The sequence below is a fragment of the Suillus discolor genome, assembly GCF_016758755.1.
Source record: "Suillus discolor strain FC423 chromosome Unknown F5147scaffold_39, whole genome shotgun sequence".
Lineage (NCBI taxonomy): Eukaryota > Fungi > Basidiomycota > Agaricomycetes > Boletales > Suillaceae > Suillus > Suillus discolor.
Window position 1 is genome coordinate 308434 of NW_024541286.1, and position 22370 is coordinate 330803.

Sequence of the window (22370 nt, forward strand, 5' to 3'; positions counted from 1 at the left end):
ATGCAGTTTTCCTGATGGAGTGGGCCAAGGAAATGGGCATGATGGAGACGAGTTGGCTGGTAGCTTAGGTGCAATATAGATGGGTGGGCCGGTAACTGAGGTACAATAGAGACGGGTGGGCCGGTAACTGAGGTGCAATTGAGACGAGTGGGCTGGTAGATGAGGTGCACTGGAGACAGGTGAGCCGGTAGATGAGGTTCAATAGAGACGGGTGGGCTGGTACCTGAGGCTCAATAGAGATGGGTGGGCCGGTAGATGAGGTGCAATGGAGACAGGTGGGCCATTACCTGAGGTTCAATAGAGATGGGTGTTACAATTAACAATGAACCTCCTTTACTACTAGCCGTAGGTTTACAAGGTAGATTGCTAAGGTCAAGTTAGAGAAACTATACATGGTAAATACTGGCTACTATATACGTAGTGTTGAAGCGGAGCTCCAATATACAAGGGGAGTCTGAATGGTGATCGTCCAATGGGATGAAGGGCACAAGGGAATTAGGTAGAATGTTCTGTGAATAAGTGAAAGGTGAAATGGTGACAAGTGAAGATGTGAAATGGTGAAGAGGTGAAGGGTAAGCCTATGAACCGTAACAACGGGTGGGCCAGTAACTGAGGTTCAATAGAGACGGGTGGGCCAGTAACTGAGGTTCAATAGAGACGGGTGGGCCGGTAACTGAGGCGCAATAGAAACAGGTGGGCCAGGAACCAAGGTGCAATAGAGACAGATGGGCTGGTAGATGAGGTGCAATGGGGATGGGTGGGCCAGTAACTGAGGTTCAATAGAGACGGGTGGGCCGGTAACTAAGGCGCAATAGAGACGGGTGGGCCAGTAACTGAGGCGCAATAGAAACGGGTGGGCCGAGGGTTAGGGTGCAATGGAGACGAATGGGCTGAGGGATTGGGTTCAATGGAGACGAGTGGGCCGAGGGATTGGGTGCAACAGACAAGCTGGGTCACAATACACCATCCGGTGCATACAGCGTATACCAACTGGTACAGTACCAATCCGGTACGTCTAGGATATACGTCCGGTATCTCTAGGATACACATCTGGTACGTCCAAGATACACTTCTGATACACCTAGGATACACATCCGGTACGTCTAGAATACCTACACAGTCCATGCAGAAACCCCCTCCATATGGTAACCTAGGATACAAATCAGTGCATCTAATGAATGATATGTCCCAGAACAACACTGGAATATCTGTGATTCACCAGACCTGTCAAACAAGATTTACAGGAAATATATATTTGAATCAATACATGGAGTCATTTGCTAAATATTTACATGTCTGTTGACCATTCCTTCTCAACCGGGTCACTGCATTGTATATTGCTATACTTTGAATACTCTGTGCTCGGAGTTCCAACAAAGTTGTGAATGCTGTCTCGCATGTACCATGCAGTGACCATCCGGTTGCCTTCTTCCACATTCATGTAATGTCTCACCAGTCGACATGATGATGCCAACATTGAGCCAGAGTCATATAAAAATTTGATCCCAAGGTTCATAAAATCCATGATGACCGGCTGATAAATACCAGCGGTCGTCATGATATCAAATGCTGCCGGTCAACATTTCGGATCTCTATGAGGGGGCATCCGGCGATTGCATATTACTGACACCACATTGAAAACGGATGTCCAGTGTCGTAGATGATGGCTCATCTCATCCAATTCATATTTGGCAGCCCATTCACCAAGCCTGACTTGAGTTGCCATTCCGGCCCAATACAGATCAGGGTGCATGACTCGAAGTGCAGCAGAGATGATGATACCGGACCTTTGAAGGGATGTTGTAATGTTGCGACTGGCATCACCTTTCAGTGCAGCGGATACCTCTGGTGAGAAACCATCTTCCGGGTCAAGATTCGGGAAACCATGTTTCTACCATACGTCAAACCGGTGATTTCAATGCATGTGGACCGGACGTACCTCTCGTCCTTGCTGAAACCATGCAGGGGAAATATTAATGCAACCGGGGGTGATTATCCCATCTGGACTTGGATGGAAGTGAGACCGATGGGTCCTCCATTGAGCGGTCTTAGCTGTTGTGATGCTATGTTTCAATAAACCACTCATGGAATGTGTTGCACCATGCATATCTTTCTGTGATATACATCTGGCTGAGGTAAAGTGAAAAACGGAAATAGACAGAAGACCGACCATTATCATAGCTGTCAGTACTCCAGGCAAATACCAAACAATGATTCTACCTCCGGCATCCACGACGACAGATGGTGTTGCCAAGAAATGCTCCTTGTCAGGGGGGAATCTGTTGAAAAGAATCTCCTCTCGTTTCCCACTTCGACCGGATTCGTCTTTGTCCAGGGCATCATTGTATCTAACCATATCTATTTCAAGATGAACTGTCTGTAGGTAAGTTGACAGCAGCAGGACGATGGGCCGGAAACCTACCAGCATTGGAGTAAGCAGTGGCCATCACGTTAGCGAGCCGCTCTAAGGCAATGCAAGTGTCAATATCCAAGAGACCAAGGTCCATGTCCTTAACCAGTCGTTGAAGAAGTGTAGACATGAAAATCTCTTGCACCAATTCACTGGCAAGGTAGGTCTGGTACAAGGCCCAGTCTAGTGGGGTTGCAACCATGTCTTGCAAAAACAATTGAGTGATGGGAAAGCACCGCTGTTGAATCATATCCGGCCACATGGCAATTGGAGAAAATGGCTTCACATTCACACGGCCTGATTGTATGACAGTATAACATATTGACCGGATACTGGCAGATATCAAGTTGTACTTTAATGTAACCTGGACACACTGTCATCTGTATTTAACCAGTCAATGAGTGCCTGTGAGGATGTCACAGCCCTTGTGATTTCATCAATTGGCCCAACTAACCCGGCCAACCGATCACTTGCACTTCTGAAATTCATCATGCGTCCCTGTAAGATACCCAGCAACTCTCTACCGATTGGTGTCTGGTGGCACTGCACCGAAGATGTATCTGGCAGAGCATCCGGCCCCTTGAGCATATATGGGAGCAGGCCGGTCCTGACACAATCCAGCTATTATGGATGTTATCAGCATATGTTGTAGACTAAATAACAAAATCTCATGGACTCACAAGTTGTGAAAAGTGCCATTCAACCAAATCCATCACATCTTGGATGGATGACTTGGGCACCATATCTGACACCTGGCAACAAGCAAGCGATTCCTTCCACCAGTCATTGAAGTAGTCTGGCATATGAGCAATATCATAGTCATCCCATTTGTTGGAATCCACAGATAGGCACAATGCCTTGATATCCTGCAGAATAACATTGACATCCGGCCGCCGGTCCACCAATTTGTGTGCAGTCATGATCACCAGGACATCCTTGAGCAGTTGGGGAATGACAGCGGACAACCGGGTGACAAAAGATATATTGATGAAAGGTGTTACAAATGTCTACATGACAGGGGAAAAGATGAGGGCAAGGGAATATCAGCATGACTGGCAACATACCTCCATCTCCCATTTCATCAAGGAGTAGAATGCATCTGCATAGCCAGGGATGGCAGTGGCTTTTATCAACATGCAGGCGCATGGCCAACAGCCAAGAATTGGCATAGAATAGGGCGCGAGAGATATCTCCAGCGGTGATATGATTGCCCTTGGTGGCGATGATGACTTGGTCAGAGGGGATGAGAGTTGTAGTATTGTTCATGGAGAGGAATGTAAGGCTGTAATGCGACCAACACACTAGGATTATTTACATGTTCCCAACATAATTTCATATTACCTAACTGATATTACGAAATATACATAATCCCAACTGGTACCGTGAACTATCTCAACCGGTACCATTATACAACCGGTACCATGAACCATCCCATCTGGTACCACTATACAACTGGTACCATGTACCATCCCAACCGGTACCATTATTCAACCGGTACCATTATACAACCGGTACTTCTGGCTGAGCCATCAGTTTCCCAAAAGAATCTTCCGCATGTGCTGCTAGTTGGTGATATATGTGAGACTGTCATGCTGCATAACATGTATGTCTGGTGAGCCCTGCAGAAGTAGCGTTGGCCATGTGACCAAGCCATTCCTTGGCTTTGTGGTTAAAGAAATTGATAGACCACTTCATTTCATGTTTTACGAGAATAACCTCCTCGTTCCAGCGATTGCACAGTGCTTTTGTCCGGAGCCAATTGACCCGGTAAACTATTATTAGAACATATGAGACCGGACGACCGGATGACCAAATATTACCAGATGCAACAGACTCACATTCCGTCATCCAGTCGTTTCCTGATGTGTCGCCCTGAACATCCAAGGACCTGAACCATGGAAGAGTAGTGTCCCTCTGACCACATGCATTTGGATCGGCCACTGCAGAGCTTGCTTTCAAGTCTTCTTTCTTCAAAGGCAGGTATTTCTTCAACAGGTCATGATCAGGGAGTTTGGCCAGTTGCGACCGGCATCTTGAATATATACTGGCATTGAGATTCACCGCTGTTTCCACCAAGCGAACTTGAGTCCATGCCCTGGTAGATGAAGCCTGTGACTTGGCTGACCGGACAGTATTGCAGAATATAACAGCTTTATCTCCCAAATGAACTCGAATGGCATGGAGTGTGTCATTGGCCTGGCCTTCATGGAGGGTTATTTCTTCATTCATGAGATCGGTAAGGCCTAACTCCTTGCACTTGACCTGACCAATGTTGGATGGCAGGGGTATGACAGTGAGCTCCGGTTGAAATATGGAAGCATCGTTTATATCTGGATCAGCATTGTCATTGTCATCGAGATCGGAGTAATCTTCACAATCATCATGGAGTGAATTGCCAACAATATTGACCAGAAAATCCGGGTCATTGACATCGACTTCAACTCCAAGATAAGTAGGTGCCATTTCAAGAAAGCTTGTGATGTGAGCATAAAGCTTGTCCCGGCATCGAGCCACTTTCAATAATTAAATATCTGTGGGATACTTCTCTAACCTTTTCACATCCCTACAAAGAGAGATTTGGGATTCCTCTATGGTGAGACCGGTGGCGAGCCAAGTCGCAGCTCCTTGTCGACCGGGCGAGTTATTAACTGGATGTTCAGGGTGATTTTGAGCCTGCAGCAGGCGCAACTCCTGCTGTTTTCTTGTGGGAGCTGCCCATGTACCGGTGATCAGACCTGCCGGACGACCGGTAGAAGTTAACACTTACCCTTTTCCAACCGGACCTCATAAATGTCCATAGCTGTAGGATCCTCCGCTCTGCTCGCATGAGCTATTGCCTCTTCTACCTCCCAAAGAATGACAATGTCAGGGTGGGCTGTCTCACTGAGATTTTGGAATGCAAGTTTGCTCTCCGCAGCACCCTTGATGGCCTCTTTCAACTTTCTGCAAAGAAACTTTGCTACAGGGTCATCCAGCCAGAAATGCATTGTATGAGACCAGACAATATTTGAACATCTGGAGGTAGGTGACTTACTTATGCGAATCATTTTCATGAAGTTACAGTCATTCATTTGATAATCCAATACCTCCTTCCGATGCGGAGTTCCCATGTCCCTGGCTGAAGGGGAGATTATGTTCAAAGGTGCCCAGAGGGTCTCCATGATCTCTCCATCTATCCTGCCAGTCCCATAGATAAAATTTGATGCATACCGAACATAGCAGCTATCTTGATGTCCATGTACATGCCACAAACCAATTCCAGGAATGATATCCATACCAATGGGGATGGAAAGATATATACTGGAAGTGATCCAGTCCTTCAAATACTTGTTATACTGACAATTTATGTCATAGAAAGTTATGGCGCGAGAGATTCCATCAGTCCTATAGTTGAGCGCTTGACTTAAGGCATAGTCCATGTTCATCTGCCTGGTTATGCCGGGTAAGAGCTGTAAGACCAGCCATTGATGTGACCGGATGCAATATGTACTAACCTTTCGCCTTTCTGAAAGTCGACCATGGAATGTGGGACAAAACATCCATGCCGTGCACATGCACATGCTCCTATACTGGTGGCTTCCAGCCTTTGCCTGGAGGCGTTTGCTTGATTGACCGCCCGGTGATTATTGCAATCTGACCTTTGGACATGGTCTTTGGCAATGGACAAATGACTCTTGTATCTTTCATTGGAGACCATGAATGCTAGACCATCCATCAATGACACTTCATCGGATGGATTCACTGGATGCATGTGCTCAGCTTTGAAATTACCATCCATGACCAAATACCTAGTCATAAGCCAGGAAGGTGTATTGTCTGGCTGGGCGACTGTTCCGGTGGACCGGTCCAAGTTGATACCTGGTTGCGGACATGCGGGGCAAAATAGGGCGAGATCACCAGCCTTTGGCTGGTCATCTTTGTGGGCAAACCCATGCCACTTGTAAAGCTTGCATTGTCTCCACTGCCTGGCAGTTCTCATTAGCTCTCTGTAGCGATCCTATGGGTATCATTCTTTAATTACCGGATGGTCGACTACAAAATGAAACTCAGCTCACCGGAACCATCAGTGGAAAGATGCTGGAGGTCAGTCTGCGAATTTTGCTGTAGTAATTCATGGCGGATGTACTGCACTCAAGATTGTCTAACAGAAAGTTGTCCAAGACAGAGAATGTGAATGCAGTTTTGGTCTGGTGAAAGATGCTGGGAACAAGCCTGCTTGAAAGAGCTGCATGTCTCGGCTGAGAGCACCAGTGCAGTGGCAATACCATATGGAAAGGGAGTGAACACCAGACTTGTCTATTACAGTTATGGCCGGATTATCCGGGTCTCTGACCGGTTGAATGAAAGGTCCCTCCGGATAATCGTCATCTATATTGTCATTGGTATCTGACCATTCAAAGAAGTCTGATGAGTAATCTGTGCTGCTGGGACATAGAGTGCCGCCATGTGCAAGGTGAATGTGTAGGCCGACTTTAATGAGTGAAGTTTCTTCAAAAAATGTTCCAGTCCATTGACTGATGCGATGGAATGGATGTCTTTGATGCTGAATTCTGCAGCAGTCTGTGCAAAAGAGTGGCTCATTGAAACAGCCATGGCATTTATACACCCCATCCTTTTTGCAGATTGAGCAAAATCGGTCTATTGGAGGGGCTTCTCTGACCATAAGTGAGTTCATATAGTCCTTGAACTTGCACTTCCATTGCCGGAGATATGCATTTTGGCTCTGCATGATCTGGTCAGATCCGGACTGTGGAAATGAAGATGACTGCTGCTTGCCAGAGATTTCGGTAATTTAGGCTGGGGAATATAACCTTGGTCAAAGTCAAAGTCGGCACCTTCATAGAGCATGTGAGAGGACCCAGATTGATGCTTTGAGGGAGATTTTGTCGGGGATGATGTTGCTGACTTTGTTTTCGGAGACCATGAATCTTTCACCCAAGATGACCTGGATCCTCTTGTCGTAGTTTTCTCCTTGAGCTTATACAGCTGAGGCAATCGTTTCTTCGTAGGAGGGGTGTATGTGATTCCCTTTTGTTTGGTCTTTGCCATATTAATGCTACCACCGGAAAGGATTGTTAGATCAGGGAGTGTGCTTTAAACTTGACGACTGGTAGGCACATGACTTCACTGCAGTGCCTTCCATCAATCCCAGACTCCGGGAGATTTCAACCGGCGGGATTACCACATTTTCCCTTGTTAGTCATTGAATGTCATCTCAGTTTAGGATATATTAAGGGTGGAGTCAATGAGGTTGCCATATTTGCATCGTGTATTCAACACAGTAATCCTGTCATTATCCCAAGTATCATGGATTTCATGTTCAAGTTAGATGACAATTGAGTTGAAACACTATGTTGACCGGAGGTTACATTTCAAAGTTCAAATGCTTCTTTCTAGCAGGCGTTACAGGGCTTTGGTCTCAGACAAGTAATTCAGTTAATGAAGAGGGTTCAGCAGTAATATGCATTGGATTAACTTTAGTGAGGGCACTGGCATTGTGAAACATGCTCCGAGAGAACGGTTCCAACCAAATAACCCATTCTACTGACATGAACTGGCTCTCATTTGAGTTTCCGGACACCAGCTGTTCATATCCCTCTACATTCTATACACCAGAAACACATGGGATGTTGAGGGTATCATGCCAATTGACAAGTGTTGACTCGCTGGCAGACAATCTCTTGTTTGGTTTGCTGTCACGTACATCCATTATGTAACCTAATACTGTGAGATACACGTACATCCTTTCTTCTACCAAAACCTCCACTGCTTTGCGATGCCCCGATCCAACTCATCAGTAGACAGCCCAAAAAAGACCAAGCAGAAGAAATTGACTGAGGAAGAGGTGCTGGTCTTAAAATCTCACCTAGAAGAATGGAAGGAAGCAGCTGCTGAGGATAGAAAAAAGATTATGAAGGTGGTAGTAAAAGAGGCCAAGGTTCATGCCCCTACTATGGATGACCGGTTATTGAAGAAAAGGAAATATGTGAGCAGTCGATCTTCTAATTCTATACATGATTAATGACTTTGATCATGATGTATCAAGACGTACCGGGACTGGTTATATAACCGGAGGCCCGAAAAGACTCGCAAAAAAACAAGCGAGCAAGTTGGGTCAGAAATGGACTTCCCAGTCAGTGATAGAACAACTGCGCAAGGAGGATATCATCGAAAAGACTGGAGCAAGGCCAGGATCAAAGACGTTTATTGAAAGATACCAGTCAACCCTCACTGCAATCATGGCCAGTCTATCTAAAGAGGAGCTAGAGGAAGCTCAGAATACTGTGATCGAATGGTCTGACAAGGCTCCTCCTGCAGCGGTCCAGGCGGACTTTGCAAAGAAGAAAGCACCCGGTATGATGAAGGATCTGGCAACCAAGTTGTGGAAGCAGGCCGGTATGAGAATTTTCATATTATCAGCATGGAAAACAGAAGAAGACGAAGTCCGGTGTCTTGTTACTTAAGGGTCTTATATGAAAGTTGTGTATAATGACAACACAATTATACACGGTGAAGACTTCTTGCCAGTCCTTAAGTCCACGGTCTCCGACTTTTCTACTTTGTGGGAGGTAACGTGGTGAGTTCTTGGGAGGATTTAGTTTGCTGTCCTCTTCCTGAAATCTCAAACAAATATGTTCTGTGTTCTGGATAATTTGTTAGGTTTGTTTCAGCCTAGTAGGTCATGTTTCAACCTATGAAAGTCTGTTCCAACTTTGTCGTCCTTAGATTTGTGTCTCACTTTCCGTTGAAAGAGAGAGTCTTATATATACACGTAAAGCTTAGAATGAGAGCTGTTCAGTAGTTATATAGTCAACCCCTGTAAGGTATATATATACACATAAAGCTTAGAATGAGAGCTGTTCAGTAGTTATATAGTCAACCCCTGTAAGGTATATATATAACCTAGAGTAAAATAATGATAACGAAAGTTATATAGTCAAACCCCTGTAAGGTAGTATATAACTTAGAGTAGATAATGATATCTTAGATGTTACCTCAAGGCACTTATGTTGGCCTGCACTTTATGTCTTAGTGATCTCACACGGTTTGAGACAAGAGTCAAGTGGGAGGATTGTTATTTCATGGAGAAAATGGGGTCCTTTTATACCTTTTGGAAACCCCCTTACTAAGCATGATTTATCAGATGGATTGGTAAAAATGTGGCTTGCAAACCAGGTGATGAATCAGCTTATTACTAAGTACATTACAAATACAGTGTAATCTTACAAAGAATTTACAAAGCATGACAAATCATGACAAAACATGATGAGTCATGTGAATGTTGTTACAAATCAGATTATTTCCCAGTCACATGATGTGCTGACAAACAAATCTGGTGGCTGAAAGAAGCCAAATAAAAATAAACAGTCAGAAATAAATAGAGAGACACAAAACTTTAACAAACAAATCTGTGGCTGAAAGAGGCCAAATAAAAATAAACAATGAGAAATAAACAGAAGGTCACATGTTCATAAAAATACAAGGTAAAACAAGTCTGAAAAGTGAGAAATAAAATATAAGACAATGAATCAAAGGAAAAACAGAGAGGTAACTCAGTGATAGAGGGCTAGACAGTCTCTCATACCTTCCTTAGCACTCTCTATATATAACTGACATGGTATGAATCACATACCATGCATGACACCGGATCAATGGGTGAGTTCCACTTCACACTCAACCGGTAAAGATATACTGATCCGGTTGGAAGAATGGACTTCAATGAAAATTTAGAGGGCAACAGTTTTACCGATACAAAGGACTGGAAGCCCATGTTATCAGAGTGGAATGCCTATGCTGGAGAAGAGTTCGGTGAGCTTCTTTTTTAAAATCTTGTGTCATTCAGTCAAGTACTTATCACACTTGGGGGCGATACCAGAAGTTGACCTGAATAATGATGACGACAACAATGAGGGGGAGGTGAAGAAGAGCAGAAAGAAAGGGGGAAAGAAGGACGATTATCCTTTGGAGGTTGATACCTATGGGCTTCCGGTCATACCGGACGTTGAAGACCTCAGCCTAGAGAGTAAAAAGTGTCTTATCTGAACATTCCTCACCAAACACTACAGTCAGTTTCACAAATAATGCATCTGGAGAGTTGATAGACCAACAAGCTATTTTTCAGGGTTGTGTAGCCAACAATCAAAGGCATCTGTTCCTTGGGCCTCAGTGAGGAAGGCTCCAGGTGATTTCATTTTGGCCAAGTATTTACCTACCGGCATGAAGATGGATGATCCGTCAAAGATCCGGTTGGCTGAAGCTGACCGGCTGTTAGTGTTTTGGCGTCAGAGACAGAAGGATAAAATTCGCCCAACCTTTGAATTCAAAGCCTGGGAAGGTGACGATAAGACAATGAAAGAACCGGTGGATACAACCTCCAGCAAGGATTCAGACACCGGACCCAGGGTTCCAGTTAAAAAGTCAACCGGAAAGCTCAGGAGGAGAGTGGAACAGGATACAAGTGATGAGGACCAGGAAGACAAGGATGACAAGGAAGACAAGGAAGACAAGGAAGGAGACGAGGAAGACGTTGTCCAATCGCCTCCTTCAAAGTCCAAACCGGCCAAAAAGCAGGGCAGGGCCAGTCTGGTTCAATTTGAGTCGCATCCTCGACCACCGGTCAAGAATTCCATGCCGGTCCCATCGCCACCTTCAAAGTCCAAATCAACCAAGAAGCATGGTAGGGTTGGTCCGGTTCAATCTAATTCAGAGGAAGATTCTCGACCACCGGTCAAGAAATCCAAGCTCACTGGTGGGGGCAATGGAAGGTCAGAAGACAACACCGGTACTGGTTCTGCTCGATCAACCAGAAATCATCTTGGTAATCCTGTGCCTTCGCACCATTTGTCTAAAAGTCGTACATATGGTCCTACATCAGGTGTCCAGGCCAAGACGCAAAACAAGAGGGCACTGGTGCCCAAACTGACCCCACCTTTCCCAGCAAAGGCCACCGGCAGGAAAACCAAAGAACATGATACCCAGATTACCAATCCAGAGCCAAAGCACTCTGGTAGGACTGCGAAGGCGTCTTATAAAGCTCACTACATGCAAATGTAATTATTTGGCTTGATGCACACAAGTATTCTATAGACAGGTGTAGATAATGTTTGACCAGATATATACATCACGTTGAAAGTTGAGCTATCGATATCAGTCGACATGCCAGCAATAACTCTTCAATGCACTCAAGAACTCGCTGTCTCGCAAAGGTTTCGTCCGGCAACATTGCAATGCCAGCCCTGTCAATCTCCAACCGGTGCATCGCCATCTGCAAATCACCAACAGCCCTCTGAATGACAAATCCGATGGGATCCGGTTGACTGACACCGACTGAATTCAAATCATGAACAGCGTTATATCTGAAATCAATGAAAACTTAGAATATTATGCACCGGATCCATTTCAAAACCCATCTCTAAAGGGTTTTCTGCCGGTTGAATATTGTTCCCTATGTCTGGAACATCATCTACCGGATATGTGTCGAAACCCATCTCCAAAGTGCCGTATTCTAGTTCAATATCATGTACACACATCAACAAGTCAATTGATAAGATATATAGTGCAGCGACATACCTGTGTTGCTGGAGGGATCACTGACGTCTAGAGGAGGAAATCCTAGGTCCAATGTCTCACCATCTGACTGGTCATGATCATCCAAGGTGGGAAATTGCATATCCAAGATGTCAGACCCTTGTTGAGCATGCATGTCGGACATCGAGTCATTATCAGCCAATGAAAATCCCAAGTCTAAGGGCTGGAAGTTGTCTGCCGTCTGCTGGTCCATTGTCTTCAATCTTTGACAATCCTTCCACCGGTCATGAACTGACAGGACATCTAGGTCTGCTACACAAATGTTAACGGTCCGCGCGATAGCTCAGAATGAGAGAAAACTCACATTCGGCCATGCTTGAACAATCCATGAAAGGGTTGTTGTAAGTGCGCTCCTCATGTCCCGGCTCTAATATATGAAATACTAGTATGCCGGATAATGTCAACCAGTATATTCTTTGAGGCGATGGTTTCTCACCTTCATCCTCACTGGGAAAACATAAATTATGCCGAACAATCGCCGAGGATGGCTTTCTTTGCTTTCTTTTCTTGAATGGTTTGTCGTTCTTCATCCGATCACCAGAAGAATAGATGTGTTCGATTGCAGCCTGTGACTGGCTGCTCAGGGTTTGGCCAGCAACAATTGAATGCTGGTGACATGTCAACAATAGAATTCGAAGCTAAAAATAGATAATGATGATGTGAACAATGACCTCGGACATGTCCGTGTCAGCCCGAACCTCCGGTGGTTGATAAGTTTTACAAGTCTTTTGTACAGGTCGCTTCTGGGTGTCTTTCCTTCCACTCTCTCATAGCTCAGCTGCAACTCCCATTGTCTAACCAACATGTCTTCCAAATCCATTTCTGCTTCTGCCACTGATGCTGCCAACCAGGCTCTCATCGCTCTTGTCGCCAGGCTCAACGACATGGTTCAACAGGTTCTCCGGTCTCGATCGCAGGAGGAGAAAATGGAATTGAGCCGGACGATTGCTCGCGAAGTGGTATGTTTGACGTCCTGTTTGTTTCCTGAATTGATACTAGCGTCACAGAATGAGGCCATTCATTCCCATGGGAGGGTGGCCACCTACGTTCCCCCTACCCTGCTGTCACTGGCAGCTGAGATTTTTCTGGCTCAGAGGCGCACCACTCAATTGGTGGAAGTGCCGGATTGGAATCGGGTTGGGATGAATGCAAACATGTGCATGAAGCATCCTTTGTACCCTAAGACATTGGGTCAAGCACCTCCTGTTACAACTGCAGCTGCCAGTACATATGTTTATGCTATCATCCCACCTGTACTGACACCTGTTTACACCATCGCCAGAACCTGCACCTGCACCTGCACCAGTACTGGTACCGGCACCTCCACCGGCACCTGCACCGCAACCTGCATCTGCACCTCAACCTGCACCAGCACCTGCACTGGCACCACTCAGCATTCGCATCCCCTGCAATGCAACATCCGGTGCGACTGCACCGGCAGGACCATCAAAGTCGTGCAAATGACAACTCAGTGGTAGCCCCCCTCTGTGTTGGGTCAACAGGCCCCGGAAGCGTGTCCTGAAGTCGAAGGTAATGTTGTCGGATACCGACTCTGACTCTCAGAAGCCCAAGGAAAAGGGGAAGGCACCGGCAGATGATGGGGATGAGGATGTCCAGATGGCCATTGACGTGGATGATCTTCCGGACGTTGCAGCAAGTTTTTTGTCTAATTTCACTGAATATCACTTACACGGCTCACAGCCCCGGAAATTAACGCGAAAACCTGTCATCCCTCCTAAACACAAGGGTGCTGCACCAAAGGCAAGTGAGCTGGTTGAGATTGAGGATGATGAAGAGGATGAATTGGAGGAGGAGGAGGAGGAGGAGGAAGAAGCAGAAGAAGACAACGACAACGACAACGACGACAACGATGACGACGACAACGACAACGACAACGACGATGATGATGATGATGATGATGATGATGATGATGATGATGATGATGATGATGATACACATGGCAAGCAAAAGGTAAGTTCATCTTGTGTATTTTATTTTTGCTGGGACATCATTAATCATGATGTAGGCCATTCTTAAGCCGGGCAAGCAACAAAAAATGGTGGGTTTTGCTTGTCATTTCACCGGTCATATATACTGCTAACCTCATCTAATACAGTTCATGGACAAGGGCAAGGGCCAACAACCGGTGCGTCTTCCGGTCAATGTCATGTTTTACCATACTGATTCTTCATAGTCCCGCCTTGATGGACCTCTGCCTCCTTGTGACAGATGCCGGACGAAGAATGTTGATTGTAGCGTTCGGTTGACAAAGAAAGGCGAGATCACCTTATCTTGCACTTTGTTCCATATTTGGAAGATGGCGTGCATCCGAACCGACCTTTCGAGATCAGGCAACACCGCTGTCACCACTCCCACTACCACCACCACCAAAACTGCTGCTGCACCAGTGACCACTCACTCCAAGACTACCCAGACTAGGGCGACCGTACAGAAGAAGATCAGTGGGCAGTCTCAAGTCACAGGCAGGTCTGTTGTATCCGGTGTTTGTTCTGTTCTCATTCATCCTTGTAGATGCAAATATTCGGCATCCTAGTCCCATCCAAGAGGAAGAGGATATCCACAGCAACGTTGATGACGCTCCGGAAGTGACCGGTACCGGCGGTACTGCACTGACACCGCCGCCTTTGGCATCCGCAGCCGATTTCCCGGACGATCACTGGGTCGAACCCGGTGAGGATGACATGTCACCTCCATCACTGGTCATGGCCTCAGAGGACGATATCCGGTTCTCACCAATGCCTCCGAATTACAACCTGCCCTCCCCTGTCGCGCCTTCTGCCACCCAGCACCCTCTTGCTAATGAGGAGATGGAGGCCATGTTGGCCCAAATTCGCACTGATATGCAGGAACTTCACACATGCGATAGGATGGAAATCGACCTCCGGCATGATCGCCTGGAGCATCACATTGAACTCGCCGAGGCATCTGACAATGCCATGTCCATGCAGGTTGATGAGATAGAGCGAGATGCGCGTGTGCAGCGGGGACTCCTCAGTGAGTGTACGGCCGAAGTGAGAGGCATTGTGAGGTATCTGAGGGAGCAGAGGTCCGGTCAAGCGACAACGGCGACTCCACCAGCATACAATCCACCTGCCATCGCAGTCCCTGGCTCATCCATCAGTGTGTTTGCCTGCACTGTGACTAACAATGTGTTCACTCCGGATGCATATTGGATGGGCGGCCAGACCGGTGGTGATATGTTAGGAGCTGCAGATGGCTCACCGGTCGCAAGGCAAAACCGGTTGCCATCCACTTCCACCATCGTACCTTCACTCACAATGAGGGCATCCAGCCCATCTGTTCCTCCAGTTGGTGCACCACTGGTACAGCCTCCTATTGTGCCAGCGGTGTCCATACCTTCCACTGGTACCGCTCATACATTCATCACCGGGCCATCAGATGTGCCGGACGATGGGCAGTCCATCTCGGCTCCTTTGCCACGCACGCAATATGGACCTTTATCACACCAACGTTGGACGGTGAGCGGTAAGTATCCTCACAAGCCTTCCGGTGATGTGCCGACATAATACTAGCATATATCATTAGTGTTTTTGTCCGTACTAGTGGTCTACATTATGTTGTCAACATCGTGTTCTTGCAATGTGCAAGACAATTTATCAGATAATCACACAGTTTAGTTGAATAACCTGCATTTCAGTTAACAAGAGGAACATTGCTGTACCGGATGACATGTCCATGTGCCGGATGACATGTCCATTTACCGGATGGTATGCGGCCCACTCGCCTCCATTGTACCCTAACCCTCGGCCCACTCGTTTCCATTGCACCCTAACCCTCAGCCCACTCATCTCCATTGTACCCTAACCCTCGGCCCACCCGTCTCCATTGCACCTCAGCTACCGGCCCACCCGTCTCTATTGAACCTCAGTTACCGGCCCACCCGTCTCTATTGAACCTCAGGTAACGGCCCACCCGTCTCCATTGAACCTTGGCTACCGGCCCACCCGTCTCTATTGAACCTCAGTTACCGGCCCACTCGACTCTATTGCACCTCAGTTACCAGCCCACCCATCTCTATTGCACCTCAGCTACTGGCCCACTCGTCTCCATAGCACACTAGATTCACTACTATTCATAATCTATTATATAGTACATTCCTATACTACCATCTATACTATATACCACCGGCCCATCCGGTTGCATCAGGTACACACCACCACTGGCCCACTCGTCTTGCATGGTACAATTATTGCCATGGGCCCACATGGGCTGGCCCATCTCTATTGGTACATTGTCACCCTCGGCTGTCCATCTCAGACGGGTGAATTCACTGAAGGGGCTCCCAAAGGGTTGCTGACCCACGACCGCGCCAGTGTATTTCTCGTTGTGATAGACGGGTTGTATGAAGTAGCCCTTGGAGTCATCACCTGCAGGATCATGAGAAAAGTCGCAGGTGAGTCGAAGTATCCGCCTTACCAGTTCCTCCGATAAGAACATCCCTTCCCGCATCATTGGCTTTCTGGATGAAACCAATTATTTTGTCGTAAGCCGGACGACCTCTGCAATATTATTTAGTGATCAATGCGCAGCCCGATGCATAGAAATGGAACGCACTGATCACTGGTCCCATAAAGTTGCTGAAGTCTGATGGTGACCCGCCTGTCAATAGGGACGCTCAAAGTTGGGGGCGCTCAGGTCGCCCACGCCTACCGCCCACGCCTATGACCCCCCTTGGCTCACATGACCATCCCGTTTTGTACATATCGGTATTATATAATACATCTCACATTGAAGACAAAGAAGGGCATTGACCTCCCTTGGGTCAATGGCAGGATTGACGGAGAGGTAAACAACTTGTGGAAGAACTACAGCAAATGTAACTAAAATTTGAGAAACTGCTACTCTTAAACGAAAATAATGTATATATAATGAGTATCCCCAATAGTAGAACTTTGTTAGTTCCAGCAGCTCTATTCGGGCCAATCTGATCACATTGGCTGTCCATTCAGTCTCGGGAATTGTGACTCCAACATTCGTCCGCATCACCAAGCACGACAATAACAATGACCACAAAGACTCGGAGTGAGCTATTAAGTGTTTATTTTTACATATTTAATGGGTGACTTCCCGTGGACCTAAATAATCCTGAATAGAATATCATTTCACGCATTAGGAAGGTGTGCCGCGATGCCGGGTGTCATTTCATCACCGTTTGAAATTCAACGAGGGTCTGCCCCCCCCCAATAAACCTTAAATCTGTAGGGGGGGGGTACCCCCCCCCTACAGATTATTCTGACGTGGAATAAACCATACTTACCTTTTTAGGACCACTTACACCAGCGATATCCACTGACATAATCATACCGCGCCATATGTGCGCAGACTCTGTTGTCTGGCACCGTTCGATACTACTACCGTTCCTGCACTCCAAACATCCCTCATATACTTTTCTTGTTTTCACATGTACTGATTTGGATGCTTTGTGAAGAGCTAAATCTCTGAATTCTGGAATAGGTGTGTTGTACCACCTTTTTGCAAAGCCTGAAGTAGGGCGTAACATGGGTGGACCTGGGTGGCACCCGTACCCAATCCGCGGGTAGATGGAACTTCAGAGGCCTACCCGCACCCGTACGGGTAAGAGTATCACGGGTGCGGGTGGATGCATGGGTGGACCTGCAGGTGGTATGGGTCACCCGCGGGTGAACTAGTATATGTTATGTAGAACTGTACTGTAGTACATATGAGAACATATGTATGAAATATATGTAAAAAATCAATCAGAGTCAACATCAATTGTGTTGCGGCGTGAGGGATCCTCTTTTCCCTTCCCTTCTCCCTTCTCCTTTCCCATTTTCTTTCGCATGATTTTTGTAGCGATGCTGAGATCGGGCATAAGGGGTGTATTGAACCAAGATCCAATGGCAACCTGTGCCTTGAAAGAGCTTTACCCTTTCAATATAGAGAGGATCCGCTACTGAGTTGAATGGGCATTTATTGACCGCGCAACGGCGTGTATTTGTTGCTGGCGAGTTAGGTGCCAAAGATGCGCTCGAAGCTGAGTTGAAACTGCTCCTCGACATGGAGGATTGAGGTTTAATTAACTGATGACGAGAGACTCAGAGAGAGGGACCAGGCCACCAGGGCAGCACACATCGAATTTAAACATCTCGAATAGATGTCGGTTGGCATCATGTTGACAGGCTCTGACTCGGATAAGGACTAAAAATTAAAATCCGTCTGAAAATAGTTTATGGTCATACAGCACTGCTTAGTACCTGTTCAGAACCTTCATACCACGGTTATAGTACCTCAGCGAGCTTGATTTTGACATCGGATAAGTGCAAGTAGGGAGGGTACAATATTCATCTGAAACTAATTTGTCACTTGGCACCGGTTCATACCTCTCATTGGGGTACTAGACCACCCGTGGGTACCCGTGGATACCCAACTTTAGCAAGCCCTCCGACCCATACCCGTGCGGGTGAGCCACCCGTACCACCCACCACCCATATCACCCGACCCACGTTCCATCCATGGGTGGCACCCGGGTGGGTACCCGGGTAACCCTCACCCATGTCACGCCCTAGCCTGAAGTGAGGATGGAGCTAAATGTCTCGACACCAAGCCCCATTGTTGTGATAAATGCACAATTGTTCTGGGTGGCAAACAGGACCTGCCATGGGGTATCTTTCCGTGGGTTTGGAAGGAGCTGCGGACGGCAGAGATATAGACGTCGTGGCTGCCGATTTTCGATATGATCTTGGCGCGCGAGCTCAACACCAACTAGAATGGTGGCAGCAATAGCCAGCGCAGCTTCTTTGTCGTCATCTTCTTGCTGTTGCAACTCTGCTCCGTTCTTTAGAGATTGAATTATCAAGTCATCTGAATCCATAGTGGTGGATGCAGTCAATATTCCGGATTATCTATTGGTCTGCAGTTTAGTATTTTTTACAGATTATCCTACAGACTCATTTTCAAATTTGTTTTCGAGCTCCGGTTTATGATAATCCAGATTATTTAGCCCACGGGAAGTCACCCAATATTAAGTAATGTGTAAACTACGTTTTAGGTAGGAGACCGTAGGACCAAAGGGGTCATAGACGTGAGCGGTAGGCGTGGGCGACCTGAGCGCCCCCAACTTTGAGCGTCCCTAATATTTCAATCTTGTGCGTCACTCAGCTCGTGCCTGTCACACTGAGTGTGATGAACTGAGTTTCACTAGTGCTTGTACCAACCACGTTCCATTACTATCACTTGAACGTGGCTGCCTCAGTGAAGCCACGCGCCCAAGTTGGTTGACTGCATGATTTGCAGTTTCATTTATCACTGGATCCTCGTGAATGGGGCTTCAATTTATATAATCATTGCAAGGAACCCGACGACGACCTTCACAATACCAATGTCAGGGATCACAACACTTGGAGCCCTGATCGCGGTCTAGCAAATATCGGTTGCCTGCTGGTTCTGGGCGTCGGGTCAATTACGCTTTTGTGAGCGTTCTCGGTTGTTCAAGTGTTTTGCATTCGACTGAACCTGGATACTTGCAGCGCTGGATATCCAATAATAACTTATTTCACGGGGACTGCGCTCAACCTAGGAGGAGTGGACAAGTAAGTCTTCTTATTGTTTGAATTTCAGTAATTCAATGGCATCTCGCTCGTTAGATACCACACATTCCTGAAAATTTGGGCCTAATCGACACCGACACCCCCAGTAACGTGTTTACCAAGCCCTCTTGGAATGGTGGGCCGGACTTGCAGCTCGTCTTTTCTGACGAGTTCAACACTCCAGGAACAACATTCTGGCCAGGCGATGATCCATACTGGGAGGCGGTTAATGGGTAACTTACTTCAACATTGCTCATGCTAAGGTGCTAATGCTCATCCCAGCAAACGAACAACCTGGAGTGGTATGACCCCGAAGCGATCACCACACGAGATGCACATAACCTAAACTATCAGGGCGGTGAGTACTTAATAATCTACAATGCTTCTGGGCTTTTTTAAAAATCATCGTTCCTTGTCCAATTCTCAAGTTGCTTATACCTGTTCTCACATGGCAAGTGCTCATCTGGCCGGCATCTGGTGAATCGTCTCATTTATATACAGGAACAAATTCTGTTTCACCGGTGGATACATCGAAGCGTCCGTCTCATTGCCTGGTGTGAACAACGTAGTTAGTAAGAGAGCGTGCCATGATCATGATCTTGCATAAACAACGTGTACCACAGGATTATGGTCCGCTATCTGGACACTAGGAGATCTTGGTCGAGCCGGCTATGGCGCAAGCTTGGAAGCGATGGTCTGTCATTTATCCTTCTCTCTGTTCTCACTGATCGGTTTGACCATGGTTCACAGTGGCCATATACCTACAACGCCTGTGTCGTCGGTACTGCACCAAATCAAACCTTTAACGGCCTTCCGCTCGCGGCTACTCAAGGCAGGGTCTTGTCTTTCCTCCCTGGCCAGCGGCTCTCGCGGTGCACTTGCAAAGGCAAGTCTCACCCAGGTCCTCTGCATTCAGATGGGACATTCGTCGGACGTGCCGCTCCTGATGTCGACATGTTCGAGGCACAGGTATGGTTCGGTTTATTCATTAATCGAACCAAGGATCTGACAAAAGATCACGGGTGTCCCTCTTACAGGTCAGGTTTCCCAGTCAGCACAATGGGCTGTGTGTGTGCGATATCTTATGACCTAAGGCAGAGCTCACGTATCCCTCAGCCTTTCAACGCTGGTTGCATCTGGCTAAACACAAGCAGTAACGAAATAATACCAAACCCGTCGGCCACAGTTCTAAATACCTACGTTCAACGTTGGTGGAGTGGAGCAGCAGGCTACCTCCGGCGTGACAACCACAAATCAAGATCGCTATGAGGGTGAGACAGGGTGCTTTTTGGTGTATGATTTCGAGGTTCTATCGATCATTCGCTGACTGATCGTACTTCAGTATGTTCCTGGCTTTGAAAACGCGGTTGGTATTTCCCAAAATATCAAAATACCATAAGTTAATTGCTCCACAGTAGTACATAACATGGATAGCCAATAACGAAGTTGCATGGACCCTGAACGTTGCTGGCATGGGACCGGATCCTACTGTCAACGTCTCCGCTCGACCCATACCGCAGGAGCCAATGGTATGCCCTTTTGCATTTCAAAATAGTCACGACTCACGAGCTCACTTTTTTCTAGTACATCATCATGAATTTGGTCTACTAATTTCGGTACTGTCGATTTGGCTAACCTGCCCTTCCCTGTGCACATGCGTGTGGACTACATCTGTGTATACCAACCATCAAACGCACGGAATATTGGGTGTGACCCGAAAGACTTCCCAACAGCAGATTATATTAACACGTATGTTTCCTGCTTATCTGACTTGACGGGGGGATTCTCATGTCTATCAGGTACGCTGAGGCATATACCAACCCAAACCTTACCACTTGGAAGAACGACTGTAATCAACCTTTTCTCCAAGAACTCATTCTTAGACCAGTGCTAGTTTTTGCCTGTCATTGTCGACCTATCATCACGTCTGCGACGTTCCTTCTCTTTATCCCTTTACTGTATCGGTGCAACTGCATCTGACTTTAACACATTCCCCTTTCCCATCCTCGCATAATCACTCATAGCTTGTTTGCATGTCGCTTTTCGCTCACCGTCCTCCATGCATGTGGCCTACTTGGCCCCATGACTATTTTTGCTCATATTCGTCCTACAATCATACTCAATGCGATTCCACTGAATCCACCTACTGCATCGACATTCGTTTGGGTAGCAAACCTATATATGTCAATAGAAATAGCATATTATCCGTACAAGAAATAAGACAATTCATACACCTGCAAACTTTGATGGCTCGCTCCAAGTGCGCGGTATCCCTATGCCGGGTAAAAACGAGCGTCTGTTGAGAACGAGACCTTTGAGTACGCGTATCTCACAGCAAATTTCGTCCACATCGGTGTTATTTGTCGTGAGCGAGTTGCCGATGCTGCGCATGTGGGTCCCGAACGCATATGTTTGGGTGGCGATGTACCCGGTGAAATCTGCGAGTGTTTAAAGGGTTCGTTGCGCATGACGAAGAGGTACTGTTTCAGTTTTGGAGAGCGGAGGGGCTGGTGCGTCATGGGGAAGCACTGCTTGTAAAGTGTGTCAAGGGCGACGATCATGGGCGGAGGGGGTGATATTGGTGGAGGAACATATAACCAGAGGAGGCGAGAGGGATGCTCGTGGATGGACGAGGAAGAAGAAGATTGTGGCGAGGTGGAAGTGAATAGAGGGGATTTGTTGAGTGTCTGCCGGAGGTCATTCCATATGGCAATATAAGTTTATGACGTCAAAGGCAGATAAAGTACGGACCTGAGATTCAGCACCTCGCTCTCCCTTCAACC

General features: G+C 46.9%; 8 protein-coding genes across 8 annotated transcripts; 4 read left to right on the forward strand and 4 right to left on the reverse strand.

The window, feature by feature from the left end:
• Positions 1-1327: 1327 nt before the first annotated feature.
• Positions 1328-2059, reverse strand: F5147DRAFT_806112 (uncharacterized protein; the record flags this gene model as incomplete). The annotated part of the gene is given in 3 exon segments (XM_041443365.1): positions 1328-1569; positions 1582-1891; positions 1940-2059. Coding segments are annotated over 3 exon segments (672 nt in total), but the record flags the coding sequence as incomplete, so codon positions are not given.
• Positions 2060-3997: 1938 nt separating this feature from the next.
• On the reverse strand, positions 3998-6525 carry F5147DRAFT_775427 (uncharacterized protein; the record flags this gene model as incomplete). The annotated part of the gene is made up of 7 exons (XM_041441724.1): positions 3998-4182; positions 4249-4923; positions 4978-5121; positions 5178-5369; positions 5445-5839; positions 5905-6407; positions 6466-6525. 7 exons carry the CDS (start codon positions 6523-6525, stop codon positions 3998-4000), a joined length of 2154 nt encoding a protein of 717 aa, XP_041291157.1.
• Positions 6526-8186: 1661 nt separating this feature from the next.
• F5147DRAFT_775428 (uncharacterized protein) lies at positions 8187-8874 on the forward strand (the record flags this gene model as incomplete). Its single annotated transcript, XM_041441725.1, has 2 exons — positions 8187-8396; positions 8545-8874. The coding sequence occupies 2 exons, from the start codon at positions 8187-8189 to the stop codon at positions 8872-8874; spliced, it is 540 nt and encodes a 179-aa protein (XP_041291158.1).
• Positions 8875-9972: 1098 nt separating this feature from the next.
• Positions 9973-11382, forward strand: F5147DRAFT_762008 (uncharacterized protein; the record flags this gene model as incomplete). The annotated part of the gene is made up of 5 exons (XM_041440560.1): positions 9973-10066; positions 10119-10219; positions 10254-10433; positions 10533-11175; positions 11286-11382. Exons 2-5 carry the CDS (start codon positions 10120-10122, stop codon positions 11380-11382), a joined length of 1020 nt encoding a protein of 339 aa, XP_041291159.1. The 5' UTR covers positions 9973-10066; position 10119.
• A 149-nt stretch (positions 11383-11531) lies between these two features.
• On the reverse strand, positions 11532-12678 carry F5147DRAFT_775430 (uncharacterized protein; the record flags this gene model as incomplete). The annotated part of the gene is made up of 6 exons (XM_041441726.1): positions 11532-11737; positions 11817-11915; positions 11981-12247; positions 12303-12365; positions 12435-12606; positions 12670-12678. The coding sequence occupies 6 exons, from the start codon at positions 12676-12678 to the stop codon at positions 11532-11534; spliced, it is 816 nt and encodes a 271-aa protein (XP_041291160.1).
• A 123-nt stretch (positions 12679-12801) lies between these two features.
• Positions 12802-17066, forward strand: F5147DRAFT_654285 (uncharacterized protein; the record flags this gene model as incomplete). Its single annotated transcript, XM_041433857.1, has 15 exons — positions 12802-12957; positions 13006-13222; positions 13281-13449; positions 13501-13627; positions 13700-13771; positions 14025-14057; positions 14115-14144; positions 14193-14485; positions 14553-15505; positions 15678-15747; positions 16131-16266; positions 16298-16433; positions 16650-16675; positions 16775-16856; positions 16990-17066. The coding sequence occupies 15 exons, from the start codon at positions 12802-12804 to the stop codon at positions 17064-17066; spliced, it is 2577 nt and encodes an 858-aa protein (XP_041291161.1).
• Positions 17067-17352: 286 nt separating this feature from the next.
• On the reverse strand, positions 17353-19022 carry F5147DRAFT_703204 (uncharacterized protein). The gene is made up of 2 exons (XM_041437841.1): positions 18606-19022; positions 17353-17494 (listed from the first exon to the last, which is right to left on the reverse strand). The coding sequence occupies exons 1-2, from the start codon at positions 18870-18872 to the stop codon at positions 17471-17473; spliced, it is 291 nt and encodes a 96-aa protein (XP_041291162.1). The 5' UTR covers positions 18873-19022; the 3' UTR covers positions 17353-17470.
• A 357-nt stretch (positions 19023-19379) lies between these two features.
• F5147DRAFT_746496 (beta-glucan synthesis-associated protein-domain-containing protein) lies at positions 19380-22039 on the forward strand (the record flags this gene model as incomplete). The annotated part of the gene is made up of 14 exons (XM_041439851.1): positions 19380-19415; positions 19645-19812; positions 19870-19949; positions 20089-20159; positions 20211-20281; positions 20338-20556; positions 20603-20653; positions 20704-20787; positions 20810-20893; positions 20930-20953; positions 21006-21116; positions 21172-21189; positions 21397-21474; positions 21785-22039. The coding sequence occupies 14 exons, from the start codon at positions 19380-19382 to the stop codon at positions 22037-22039; spliced, it is 1350 nt and encodes a 449-aa protein (XP_041291163.1).
• Positions 22040-22370: the final 331 nt, after the last annotated feature.

Excerpts from the sequence above, each read along its gene's own strand:
- F5147DRAFT_703204 (XM_041437841.1), bottom strand. The coding sequence starts at position 18,872 with ATGGATTCAGATGACTTGATAATTCAATCTCTAAAGAACGGAGCAGAG. Across the intron at positions 17,495-18,605 it reads CATTTATCACAACAATGGGG|CTATTCCAGAATTCAGAGAT; the intron begins CTTGGTGTCGAG and ends GGTACAACACAC.